We start from the raw sequence: 13,571 nt of genomic DNA, 5'->3' as shown, positions 1-13,571 counted from the left end.
ATACTTCATCTCATTTGCACTAGTATTCCTATCAAGATAATCAGCATTTTGGGTATTTTGAATGACTGTCGGATTGTAACTGTTGTCACAACAGTGAAAATATCTGATGATAGATCAAATCTACAGATTCTTAGGAATAGCTCACACAACAGCCAATATTTTCTAGTACTTTGAGGAAATAAAAATCATGTAGCAATTTTCATGGTACATTTATGATAGAACTTGAAGCACTATTTTAGCTTATAATATATAGCTAATATACATAAATTAATGCATATTCATCTCAACCGTACTGAAAACACACTGAACAAAATAATCACTGAATGTTTCTGTGTATCCTGAATGAGGAATGTACTGTCAAATCAGCTCCACAACTGAACAAAAAATGGAGGCTGCTAAAGTTTCCTGATTCCTCTTCTACGTGGAAACATCTACTCAAATGGAACAGTGAATACTCAACAAAATAATTCTGTTTCAAAGAAAGAATAAAATAATTTAGAGAAAGGGAGCACAAAAAGATCACTTGTTAAATGTAGGTCAAAAACAAAATAAAAAATTGTCAGTCTAAGAACTACTAGTGTCTCAGGCAGCTTGAATCCTGAAATGTGTTACAGATCCACAGCTAAAAAGAACAAGCTAAGGCCTACTCAGACCACGCTATACTTAAGGAGTATATAGCAATACACATGATTTGGAGGAGTTCTACCAATACTGACCAATGCCAGGCTATTGCTAGCCAGAATTTCACTTTTGCCTATCAAATTCAGCTGCTGTTGCTTATTTGGATCCCTTTAGATGCCTACTAATTATTTACCATTTACTAAATCTTACTGAAGCCAAGTTAGGATTTAATCTTTTTTCACTCACTGTTTCTTGTTTCCAAAACAAAAATCAGTGAAGCTTGCATGTTAGGTTCATGGTTCGATTAGGTTCCTTTCCTAATACAGTCTTAAATTTGTAAGAATGGGATTATCTAGAAGTGCTGCATCAGATAGTTAATTTCAAACAGTTAAAAATACTGCTTTTCAGTCCTCCCTTTCTCTTTTCTATACACAGAACACACATTCACAAAGTAGCATCATGTTACTTTTACTGAGAGAAACCAGGAATGTCATCAAAGCAATTTCTTTCTCAGAAAACAGCCACAGTCTTTGGACAATGTATTGACAAAAACCTTGCTATGCTTCACTATAATGTGATGCTGAGTACTTGTGTACTTCAAATCTTTGTGATGGATAAAAAACCTAAAACCAAAAAATCTCCCCCAAACCCAACTATATTAATTCCAGTGAAAAGAATCTTTAATAAAAAATAAGATTTTTAAATTACACTTACCTGGAACAAAGCTTCCCTGGACCACCTCCTTATAAGCCCACCAGCCTTCATGGATTTTTGGTGAATTTTGTTGAGCTAGAAAGAAATAATCAAAGAAACCATAAAATTAAGGCAAGGCATAGGAAATATTTAATTATATAAGCTTTGGAAACTCTAAACAGCGTATCATCTTCTACAGAAGAGCCATTCCTCAAGTTCCCAAGTGATGTTTATTCAATATATTGAATTATGCTATGCATCTGTATCTTAGAGGACCTTGTCCCTGTTTCTCATTCAGTAAAACATACGCAGCTTCTGAAGAACTGATCACAACTTAAAAATACAGGTAGAAAATCAGGATCTTCAGCACTGCTGATGGTTTCTGTGCCACCCATAAATTCATTATGGGATAAAAATACAGAGAAAAAGAGTGCGCTCATACACAGTAGCCAGTATTTGAGTCCAAGCTGGTGGACTGAAAAGCAGTTTCTCCCCTTCCTTTCCTAAGTTCTCCAACAATCTCTCACTTTGAATGGGAAGAAGTGACAGAATGAACGACAGGTAATAGCTGTGTCTATAACTGCTTCTCCTCTCATCCCTCTGAGTTCCAAAACCGGAACAGAAATGCATAGCCCATAGCTTCCCAAATATTGGCTTATGCTATAATGTTGAGGCAGGAATAGAAATATTTTCTGCTATCTTCTCTGTCTGCAATATAGCACTTGCTACTTATTCCCCACCGCAGTCATCCTGGTAGCTAGGCAAGATGCTTGCTCCTGTTATGCGTATGTGACATGCAACTCTATTATGGTTGCATGTGATAGCGCAGTACAGTTACACGATGAAAGGTTTCTTTGACCAATACTCTGAAGGCTGTAACAATAAAAATCTAAGGTTTGGATAAGGTTTGCCCCTGATGAAGACTGTTGCTTAAATGACATCTCTAAATTCCTGAAAAGCTAAGAGCAGAAATGTCTTGATCAATCAGTTTGCTGCTCATAAGGTCATTATTTCTCTTTGTCTTGAAGGAAATCAGAACTGGAGCAAATTTTGTGGTCAAAATGTAACATCTCTGTTAATTGGAAATACTTTCAAAGGGCATACAGACACACAGCAAGACAAACATGCAGTTGATTTCCATAAGATAGCAGATCAGAGCTGATATGCAAATATGTTCTGCCTTCACTTGTATTTTGCTTGATATTTTCATATTTAGAGCAATTCTCACTGAGCTACGGAAAGCTCAGCTACCTTGTGTATCATTAACTTAAATCTGGGGTTGGTTCTGTTTTATAAGATACTTTCAATCTCTTGCACTAGGTCCAAGAAATTTTTTAACATAAATACGCAGCTACAGAAGATGCTGGATTTACCAGCTTTCTGCTGCAGTTTCATTTCTAGATCACATATTATATACAAAAGACACAATTACCCTGGGAAAAGTTCCAGCAATGTAATAAAAATTGTTGTTGTCATTAAAAATTACAAAGAGGATGTGACATTCAGACTAAAAAGGATACAAGATGAGGACCATTACATACTGTTCTATCAGTTACAAAACAATATTTATGATTTAACTGACTGTAAATTGCAGAAACAAAAGTAAAGCTGAAGTTAATTAAACATACTGACAGAAGGACCAACACTCTGCTTTTCCAGAAATCCAGACACACCAGTGGAATGGGGTATGTGTGGATGCAAATTTCTCCTTGCAGAACTGATGCTCGTTCCATTAACTGAATGGTGACACGTTAAACTGAAAGGACTATTCCACTGTGCACACTTTACAGTTTGCAGATGACGTTATCTTCATTATTTTAGCTTTCATATCTTTGCCTAGAGAACTCAAACCGTGTATGGCTTTGTTGTGCTGGACTGCACTATACAAACATTTGGAAAATGGCAAATCCCAACCCACAATCTAAATATCTGAGCAGCAAAATATCCATATCCAGTCTGAACTGCAATTTTTTGCATCTCAACACTGGTTTACGCAGGTTGCTTTTAGGCCTCTATGCTCTGCAACAGAAGTCCTTAAAGATTTCAGGATGTCCTTAAAGACTTCAGCAAAAGGAGAGGATACTAAAAAGTGAGTCCCAACAAAGCACAGCAATCATTCTTCTACTAAATATTTCCCAGAAAATTACATTGCATTAAAGTGCACCTTGTAGTAATATACACACCTAAAGCTGGTTCAGCCAACCAGGGGCAGCTGCAATTTAAAAGTCGGTGAAAAAAGAATGTATGTAGATAGAGGCAAGTTAAGAAGACTTCAGGGAGGATGGGTATTTTCAGATGCAACTGCTTACTGTCAACATTCATAGAAACATGCACAATCGAAAAATGTATTGCTTTTGCCCACTGTGTGGCCAATCTAAATGATACATGCCAGGTTCAGAAGAAAAATACAATCCATTATTCAGAATTTAAATTAAACTAAAATCACAAGATGCTGGCTCTGCAGCTCTACTTCAGTGTGTTGCCCCAACACTTAGTAAAGCTAATTCTAAAAGGAATATCAGGAAAACTAAGATTTTTGTCATATTTTTTCAGATCTGCTGTATTAGTATAGAACAGAATGCATGAGATGAGGAAGCAAATTAGATTATCAAAGCTTTGTACTAAATAATTGGATGCCTGTGCAGTTGCTTCAGCTATCAGAGAAGAGCATGACCTGGCATCACTCTGCACATTCCACCGATATCAGATCCTTACCTCTTCAATACACATGAAAATGAAACACATAAAAAGGAGTACAATAAGCAAAATAAGATGTACCATAGCCATATAAAATACCTAAGATAGGGCAAGAGCAATGCTGGGACTACTGCTGATTTACAGAAAACTCAGGCCACTGAGGAAATCAAGAGGAAAGGCAGGTGGTTGTCATGAGAGAGCAGCTAGGGACACAATCCCCAGTGCCATACTCTTTCCTGAACCCTGAAACCTCACTGTTTTATACCAGTTCAGGCAAAATATCCTGCAAAATAGTGCAGAGAGTGACTGAACACAGATTTCCACTCTGCTGTGCATATAAAATCTAGCTTGATGCCAAAGATTTACTCTGATGGATCCTACAGGGACTTTGCTTAGAAAGGAAGAAGATTTATAAAGCTTTCATTTCTCTGAATGTAGAAGGAGGGGGTCTGTAAGGCCAGGGAGGAAAGTTTGTCTTCCAAAAACTTTTCCTAAACCATTACTCCAATCTGCGTTACGCAAGTGGGCAAGAGGCCTTATTAAAGGAGAAAAAAGCTGTTCTCTATTTTTGAAACATAATCAGACCCATACCTGGATTAGTAATGGAACAAGGGAATACAAAATTAGAATGAACAGACATATGGACAATCCTTGCTGGGAATCCTATCTGGGACACTTACACCTGATGCACACACAACACAGGGTCTCTACAATTGGTGTATCAATGCCCATCTGACAAAATGGCATTGTGCCTGGGTAAACAGGTTCAACCTTATGGCTCAGGAATTGTTGCCAAGGAAAAGGATTCTTCATATGTGCCACCTCATGACACTGAAAATAGCAAAATTCTCTCAGCTTCCTTCTTATTTCAGTTAAAGTAAAACTATTATACATCTCATTGCAATTCTTCCACTTGAGGACCATAAAAAGGGACGTGTGCTTACTGTGTGGATTCTGATACTCCTATGTTCCTACCAGAACACTGCAGCTCCTCCATGGCAGCTCCTTTTTTTGGCATGACCTGTCACGTAAGATACTGAGGAGACAAAAAGTCTAGAAAGCAATTCTGTAAATCCCTAAAGAGGGTTAAATATCTAAAAAAATTATTTCATTTCTGATACCTCAGAGATTTCTGCTTTTACCACTAAAACCAAGAGTATGTCTTTTGCTTCCAAGAAACATTGTTGCTTCTGCAAGGCATCAAAATAAACAGGCCCATCTGAACAGACACTTCGCTGTTAGGAGCAGATTACCTGCACAAGTAGCTCTGCAACAGCAATTTTTAGAATCAGCATTGTATTCTGCCATTACTAGGGACAGTCCAAAATGCCACGTTTGGCCAAAGTGCTAGAGGATATTGAATGACCTCCATTTGCTACAGCATTCTCTCCCTCGGTACTGAAATCACTAGTATCTGAGATTAGTAGCTCTGCTGATATAACACCATTATGTCAGATCCCTTTCAATGCAGCTGTTGTAGAAGAGACAGGATATTTATTTGGAGCTGATATGACACGTGTTGCTTTCATTTTGTCAGATTATTGTAGGTATGTCTCATTGTGGAGCATAAAATTACAGGCTAAGTTCTGCAAGATGTTGTGCATTTTTGTTTCCTAGCGACTTCCACATATAGGGAAACAGCATTGTACAGGATCATAAAAATGTACAGTAAATGCAAAGAGCAAAAGATGCCAATGCCCCATAAAGTCAGCAGTTAACTCTATCTAGCTTAGAGGTTAAAATGAGTAGGCTTGTGTTTCAAAGAGAAGCTGTTGTTCAGTCAGTAAAACTATTTTAAAACCATCAGATAACGTTGTATCAGATACCAGATACCATGATGCAGATGCTGAAATATCTGCATCCAATTTGCAGCGCAAAGAGGTCTTCATCTTGTTGGAATGCTAATGCTGGCATAATATAAAATGCTGTAATTAATACAAAATACCCATCAGTTAATATGCTTATTTGCAAGACATAAAAAAGTCATTCTACAATTAATGACTTTCTATACTTAAATAAAAGATAGAAAGGCTAGTATCCAATGTCATAATTTATGTCATTCACATCTGAGCATAAGCCAAGAGCAGAATCCTGCCAGATCAGAATTCTCCATTCACTTTACTGCCATTTCACACAGACAAAAAATGCTAGACCGTGGAGAATCAGTCTCACAGCAGTTTGGAAAAAAAATCTTTTTTTCATCTGAGTTTTATTGATCTGAGGTCTTCTGATTGCTATATTAATCACTCTGCATGCTTATCCCTACTTAACTTACATCCTAAGAGTCTTGCTTGTGATAACCTGGCTAGTATTGCCCTGGCATTAAATACATGACAATGTTTTTATCACTGTTACCCTTTCTGCATAGTTATGAGATTAAAAAGAAAGCCAGCTGCAACTATGAGCCATTAGTTTCATAATGAACTTAGTGCAAGGCATTAATTCATTGCTAATACTTTGATACGAAACTCACAGAAAAATGGCATAGTGTCTACTACAAGAAAAATAAATCCTCAAATCTGCTATTACAATGGTAAACGCTGAAAATGAAAGATATATTTATAAGGTATTACATGCTGGTGCAATCCTTACTTATACCCACCCTTTGTCCCCCACAGACTATTGGCTTTATAGGCCTTATCCTGGTTCTCTCCCAGCTAGCATAAGCTATTGCTTAGCTATGTAATACTATTTGATTTTCCATTCAGAGTTCCATAGTTCATTCTGAGTAGCTTCATCACTCTCAAGGTATCTTCTTCAGTCATTGACAAATAATCCAAGATGGCTGCGCCTTATGGCAGAAATTAAAATTAAAATAATTTTCCCCTAGTGTTTCAGAAGATCATGTGCTCTAACAGAAAATTAGCCCTACAGAGAACAGTGCAGGGGAAAAAAAAAAAAAAGCTCTAAGAAAAAGTTTAATCTTTTTTGCTAAAATCCACTTCCAGAATCTTATGTAATGTATATACTTTGTAATTATTTTAAATAGTTTTAATTACTACATTTTATATGGATATTTTCCACACTGTTAAACCCAAGGATGGGTTGCCTAAACTTTGTAGGGAACACAGACTTACTCAACCTAAAAAATCAGTTTCAACATCTTCAGTCATACAAGTACCAGCTTTTGGCTCGCACCAACAAATGCCTCTTAAAGCAAATGGAATACACATGTATAAAGTGGATCTGACAGCAGGGGAACTAAGCAGATGCAATTAGCTGAAGATTCAGCCCTCTATAATTAACATTTGGTTTGTTTAAAACAAGTCTGTACATAATTGCAGCTATTATTTAAGATGTTTTTATGCAGCCTTTTTATATTAAAAGAACCTAACAACACACACTTCAGGCACTACATAAAGCATAATTTATAAGTGAATAGTTACAGGACAAGAAAGGTTAGCCAGCTTATGAATACTACAGCCTACATTGTATGCATCACCATACGATGAGGGAGGAAAAAAGAAAACAAAGGATTATAAAGGGATCAATAAATAAAATGCTTTCATCAGCTACACCAGATTTTTTTTTTTTTTTTGGATAATGATTTGCTCACAAAACATGCAAATGCTCTTTCATTAAGTTAATACTTTCCAATTCCATAAATCCTTCTTCCACCATCCCCATGTGTAAAAGCTCCCACTGTCGCTGTGAATTCCAAACAGTATTCAACACAAGCAAAATGGACGTGACCTGTTTTTATCACATCTGGGGGTAAAAGTAAGGCACTATCATGGGAAACCTGGTACGGCACAGACTTGACTATTCTGTGTATTTTCTATTTATTGTAATTTTGTCTTCTGATAAGATTCCAATTAAAAACCTAGGCCAAAGGGTGAGATTTCATACAAGCAGACTCATATGTATGCAGGTAGTAGTGACAATGTGGCATAACATTACAACATAGCTAACTGCTGCATCTACTGTCCCTATGTAGTTGGCTTTTGATGAGAGTCATCGAGTGTCCAGAGTTACTAAATACTGCTTGAAGAACCATAAACTAAGATGTTTAGAAGTACTTAAGCCCATATTAGGATGCACATTCTGCTTACAACACTCTCTCACCAGAACTCTGCAAGACTTTGGTAGTATCTAGCAATAGCTCAGATTGCAGGAAGTAAAAAGTGTGTGTAAGGCTCAGCTCTATTCAGCAGAGAGAAGGACCTTGTGCAGATATTATTCTCATCCCTTCCAGCCAAACTTATTTGTGAACCTTTCCACTAAAGAATTTCAAATCTTAAAAGGCAAGGAAAGGGGAAAAGGCAAGGGATAGCCAGTCACTATAGGCCATTGCACAGAACTGGCAGGCAAGACTCCTGAACATCATTTCTTCCTTTGCTATTGAACTTGCAGATGACTGTGCACTTTCATTTATCTACCTGTAAAAGCAGGCTTGTAATATCAGTTATCATCCCATTGTTCAAGAAAGGGTAGAAATATAATTAGTTAACAAACTCCTTGCTTTCTGACCTCTGAATACTATCAAAACAGTTTAAATAAGCTTATGTGTAAGCAGGAATCATTCCCAATAACGTCCATGAAGAACATGAGATGAACATGCTAGGTAACTGCATGCTATATCACGCTGTTAAAGGAAGCTGTATAAATACATGGGTTCGGGTGGTGGGTCCCAACTTGTAATAGGCACTTTTACATAAAGCATATATGCCCAATCATGCAACTGTTATTTAAGTTCTAATATAAATGAACAAAACCACGGGTTGTATCTAAAGCTTTTAGTCAAAAAAGGTTAAAACCATTTTGCCTCACTCTTCCCCGAGCATCTAAGTACACCAATGTAAATGATGGATTGCACTGCAGGGTGAATTACTTTGTCACTGCACCCAATTTAACATGAAAACTCTGTATACTGTTCCTAATTCAATTTGTAGAACATCAAACATCCCTATAAAGCTGCTGTCCTTTTAATGTGACTAACATACATGTACAGGAGTTAGACCACATAATGTAAAAGATAATATGTTCGCCCTCTCCAAGCATCTTTTTGGCTAACATGGCTGGAATACTAAGGCAGTGTTACACTTAATGTTATTTGCTTCAGTTTTCAAAATAATACTTTTTTCATAATTTCTTCTTCAGCAAAACTTCATTTCTGAAACAATTGACAGGGAACTTCTATATAGCTCTTTATGCTGTCTGGGAAAGCTGAGCATCTTTCTTTGATATGAAAGAATGCTGAAGGTTCTACCTACAAATTACTATCAACTAGGGATGCTAGCCTCTGCTTCCTCAGACCCCACACATATCTATGGGATTCGCATTACTTTTGAATGAGGTACAGTTCTTTTCCTTCTCTGGCACGAGTCAAAATTGCATCAAAGCCGAACTACTGCAAGAAATCAAAGCAATTAAATTAATGCAGGAGAAAAATACATAGCTGTATTGCAGCAATTAGAACATAATACTGATTGCAAGCAGTATGAGAAATTTAAAGGGTAACGCCAGAGACCCAGCACCTTTCATGTCAGTCATTAATGGCACGCTTAGGGTCTCATGAGTCCTAAACCACATTAATACAATTTGGCTATCTCAATGTTTTCCAGAGTCTCTGATAGGAGTGTCAGCATACACGATAGCCTATTCAGTGTTGTGTTAGATGGGGTAGTTCCTCTCCAATGAGTTGTTTAATCATGTCTAGATATAAAGTCTGAAGAGCTCTATAAATTAATGCAGTAAGAAGCAGCAAGATATCTTGTGATATTAACTTCAGAATAGCTCTTACTTTTCATCACACTGCATGCCCTCCACTTCCATTAATTTCAATGCGGTTTGGGGACACTCAGCAACTTCAAAGAAATGGCCTCAATATCCTTGAGCCTTTAAAGTTCAATACATTATTAATACTAAATTAATAGGGCTTCCTTTAAAAGGAAACCACTAAGTTCCTTCCTCAGAAGCACATACGATATTGACATCTCATCGGGTTTCTGAATCTAGTTGTTCTCTGTACTCTCTAAACAGAAAGTTACCAATCAGTAACAGTACAAACAGTCGGGGACTGTCCTGTTGGCTGCCACAGGCAGATCTTTTTTTCTTTTCCCAAATCTTTGGCTCTAGGAAAGAGAAATTATTTCTTCAGCAGCATTCCCATGAGAGAGCTGTGCCCAGAATTTAAGTATTCATCACTGCTTAGGCAAACTCAAGGGGGAAAAAATAAAGATCTTCCAATTAACCTCAAGACTAATGGCACGGCATCAATATTATGTGCTTGATCCTACAAAATACACAGCAGCCTCAAATCCCACGGAATTCTACAGCACACAAAAATTTGTGGTCTAGAACATGATATGGAAACGTGCTAAAGAGCTACATCATATGCAGAGAATGCATAATGCTTAAGCAGTATTACTGTGAGCATTTTGCACAATCTTAACAAAGGGACATACCTAAAAAAGAGGGAAGAATGCTGCCTTCAATCTCCCTTGAAAACTCAGCAGAACTATGAATGGCAAACTGTTGGTCTTGTACATACATTACTCTAACTTCAGTCAACACAAAATGATGCACGTTTCTGAGACAGGAAGCGTCATTTTCTCCTGGCTAACATAGCTACATATAACCAAAAACAATTGCAACAAACAACAGAAAGTCATTCAAAAGCTAATGGCAAAGGGGAGGCAAAATTATTTTGATTATACTGAATTGGATTCAGAGACCTAGATTTCCAGTCATCCTGGGGTTGACAGTCAGGGCACTAATCCAGATCATCTCATAGCTCACTGGACTACCTAAATCCTCAGCACTTAAACCTTATGTCCTGGCACTTCTGAGATCACGAAGTCAAAAGATGTTTTTCTGGCCATATAATAACAGCTTTTCTAGCATCAAGAAGAAATCTAATGTCTGAGGATAAGCCAAGATACGGATCCATTTCAGGCAGTCACATCATGACAGAAAATTGACCCATCATAATGTGGCTTCATTGCAATTGCTCTTCACCGTCACCACTGCAGGCTACCAGTTTCTTAGCAGTAGCTGGTTCTTGGTTACTAGACATTTCTTAACAGAACAGGGAAAAAAACCCCACACCTTTGTAGCTAATTTTTCTGAATTGGTAAGTGACAGCCTTTCTTCCAGTATGTAGCAGTACTTTCAGTGGCGTTAACAAGACTGTCATGTGTTTTTCAACATAAAGTATTGTTTCAGACTGAAGCAGATCTTGACTTGCTCAAAATAATGTTTCTACATCATGCAGATTTTCAAAAGAGCCCAGTTTATGCATATTCCCATTACTACACATGGCAAGTATAGAAGAATCTTAAATAGCAATGAACTCATTAAATTCCCTTTAAACTGCCAAAAAGGGTTAGGATCATCAGGTTTGTTTCTGTGTGCTACCAAAAAATGAGATGCCATGGGCTATCAAAAATTCCAAGGTCCATGTTAACAACACAGGGTTTTTATGTATGTTTCCCTCACATTCCTGGAAAAACTGTGGAAAATAAGTATATTTCTGCAGGCAAGAAAAAGGACTAAAGAAGGATATTTGCTTCTGAGATAGCTGGGACAAGTTAGAGCAACTTCCAACAAGAAATGATTCTTGGAGTCCCCAAAAAGCAGAGACTCCGACCCTGCATCATAAAGAGCTATCCAAGGTTGCAAAGTGCCTTAATACTTACCCATTATATCATTAATGAACCCCAAATCATGTAATAAAACAGTGCACAGCTCAGAATCCCATTAGTTCTAAACTGGCCACAAGACAAAGATGAAGATTGTGTATCACCAGCATTAACTAACTTTGCATAAATTTAATTTACAACACAAGAGGCAGCTTAGGAAAGTAGAGAAGAAAATAAAGTAGTCTTATTGACACATCAATCCACTTACGTCCCTGTAACCCAAATGATGAAGAGTCAAGCTTTATGAATAAAACAGAGTACATATATTTCCTACTACCTGTTTACCCTAAATAACCATCAATGTTAAGGTGAAAGGTTATCCAAACCTGGAAAAAGTGAAGAAAAGCAGCTTTTTTTCAGACTTCTAAAATCACAGATGGGAAACAATTGCAGAAAAGTTGAACTGCAGTGGAGGAACTGAGGGAGCAGCAAGAGGGAAAAATCATTCTAGTCAGATCAGCTGCCAGGATAAGATGATACAGATAAGAAAGAACATATCTTATTCATCTCAGTTGCCAGCCATGTATTATATCAACATTCCTACTTACTGCTTAGATATTACAGGGATGACAGTAATATAAATACCTAAATGTAGAGCTTTTACTGGTTTATTTTGGACTATTTTCAAGACATCCCTAAAAATTTTACTGATTTGGAAGCATTGTTTATTTATTCCACTTGGCAGGTGAACATGGGGAAGAACCTTTCTTTTTTCACTTTGTCATGCTCCCAGTCTTGACAAGAGACATATCACTCTCCATGCTTCCCCCACCATTTTTGCTTCCCTGCAGTTCTGTGGAATATCCCTCAGAGATTACTTCTATCATCCATCTGCCCATAGTTATGTTTATGCACTGATCCTGGAAGAAGTCATACCCTTCCCCCTCTCTGGACCGATTCCTGAGACAGCAGTGTTATCCCGGCACTCTGCTGCTATTCTGTTATTCCTATTCCAACCAACAATATTCTTGGCTAGAAATGATGCAGCTCTGTCTACCCTGGGTGACTGTAGCAAGCGGCTTATCCTTCTGAACCCTACTAAATTTCTTGGCTTCTTGGTCCTTGCAAAGGTGTCCCCTATTCATCCTTCTCAGCCACTTCTTTAGCCACTAGTCAAAAGCAGTGATACGGATATGCTTCTTTCCTCTCTCTCATTCAGTTTTGAGGTTCAGATGGAAGATATTTCACACTGGCTGTGATGCATGTACCTGCTTCATTTTGCTGTTCTAGAATTTTAATCACTTTCTAAATTATTGATGCAGAAATCCCAGGTAGGAAAAAAATCACCTTCATTTGGGTATCTGTTGTTCATAGCTTGCTCTCCCTGTCTTTTGAGAGATGAGACTTTGGACACAGATAAAAGAAAAATTAAAAAAACACCAAAGGTAAGAATTTAAAAAATGTATTTAGTTCAGGGGAACTGTATGGAGAAATATGCCACTGCAAAGATTTCATCAGGGATTTCCTAGCTTTCCTTCTTTTCATCTGTCAAGTCAAAATCCACAGAAGTTTCAGACAGTCTTTTATTCTTGCCTGTAGCAAGAGGAAAGAATTTTTTTTTAGTGAGGGCAAAACCAAGTCAGGACTGGAAATGGAAGTTGTAGATTTTAAATGTGTATGTTTCCCTTCTTATCAGCCTGGCATATCTAAAGCAGAGATGCCTGGTAGTTTCCAATGCCCTTTGAAAACCAGAGAGCATTGCACCTGTTACCCAACCTTCATCAATATTTTATTTATATTTACCTCTATTCTAAAGAATTCTAAAGATCTACTTCTCTTCTAACCCTTTTTATTGTTCAGTGTTCCATCTTTGGCCAAGACATTGACTGAAAAAATAAAAGAAATCCTAGGAGCTGTGACAGCCCTGCCTCCTGCACACTCTCTGGGGCAGAACTTCTGCAGACAAGCTGCAGATAG

At 37.5% G+C, this 13,571-nt stretch overlaps 1 protein-coding gene across 1 annotated transcript in view; it reads right to left on the bottom strand.

Annotated features, from left to right (window-relative positions):
• CA10 (carbonic anhydrase X) overlaps positions 1-13,571 on the bottom strand; it is a 211,496-nt gene that overhangs the window by 171,433 nt on the left and 26,492 nt on the right. The window contains exon 2 of the mRNA XM_010578677.1: positions 1,336-1,410. Coding sequence (XP_010576979.1) covers positions 1,336-1,410 — 75 coding nt within the window. The remainder of the gene's footprint in view (positions 1-1,335; positions 1,411-13,571) is intronic.

The sequence above is a fragment of the Haliaeetus leucocephalus genome, unplaced genomic scaffold (assembly GCF_000737465.1).
Source record: "Haliaeetus leucocephalus isolate CR32 unplaced genomic scaffold, Haliaeetus_leucocephalus-4.0 Scaffold646, whole genome shotgun sequence".
Taxonomy (NCBI): domain Eukaryota; kingdom Metazoa; phylum Chordata; class Aves; order Accipitriformes; family Accipitridae; genus Haliaeetus; species Haliaeetus leucocephalus.
This window is presented reverse-complemented; position numbering and strand designations above follow the sequence as displayed.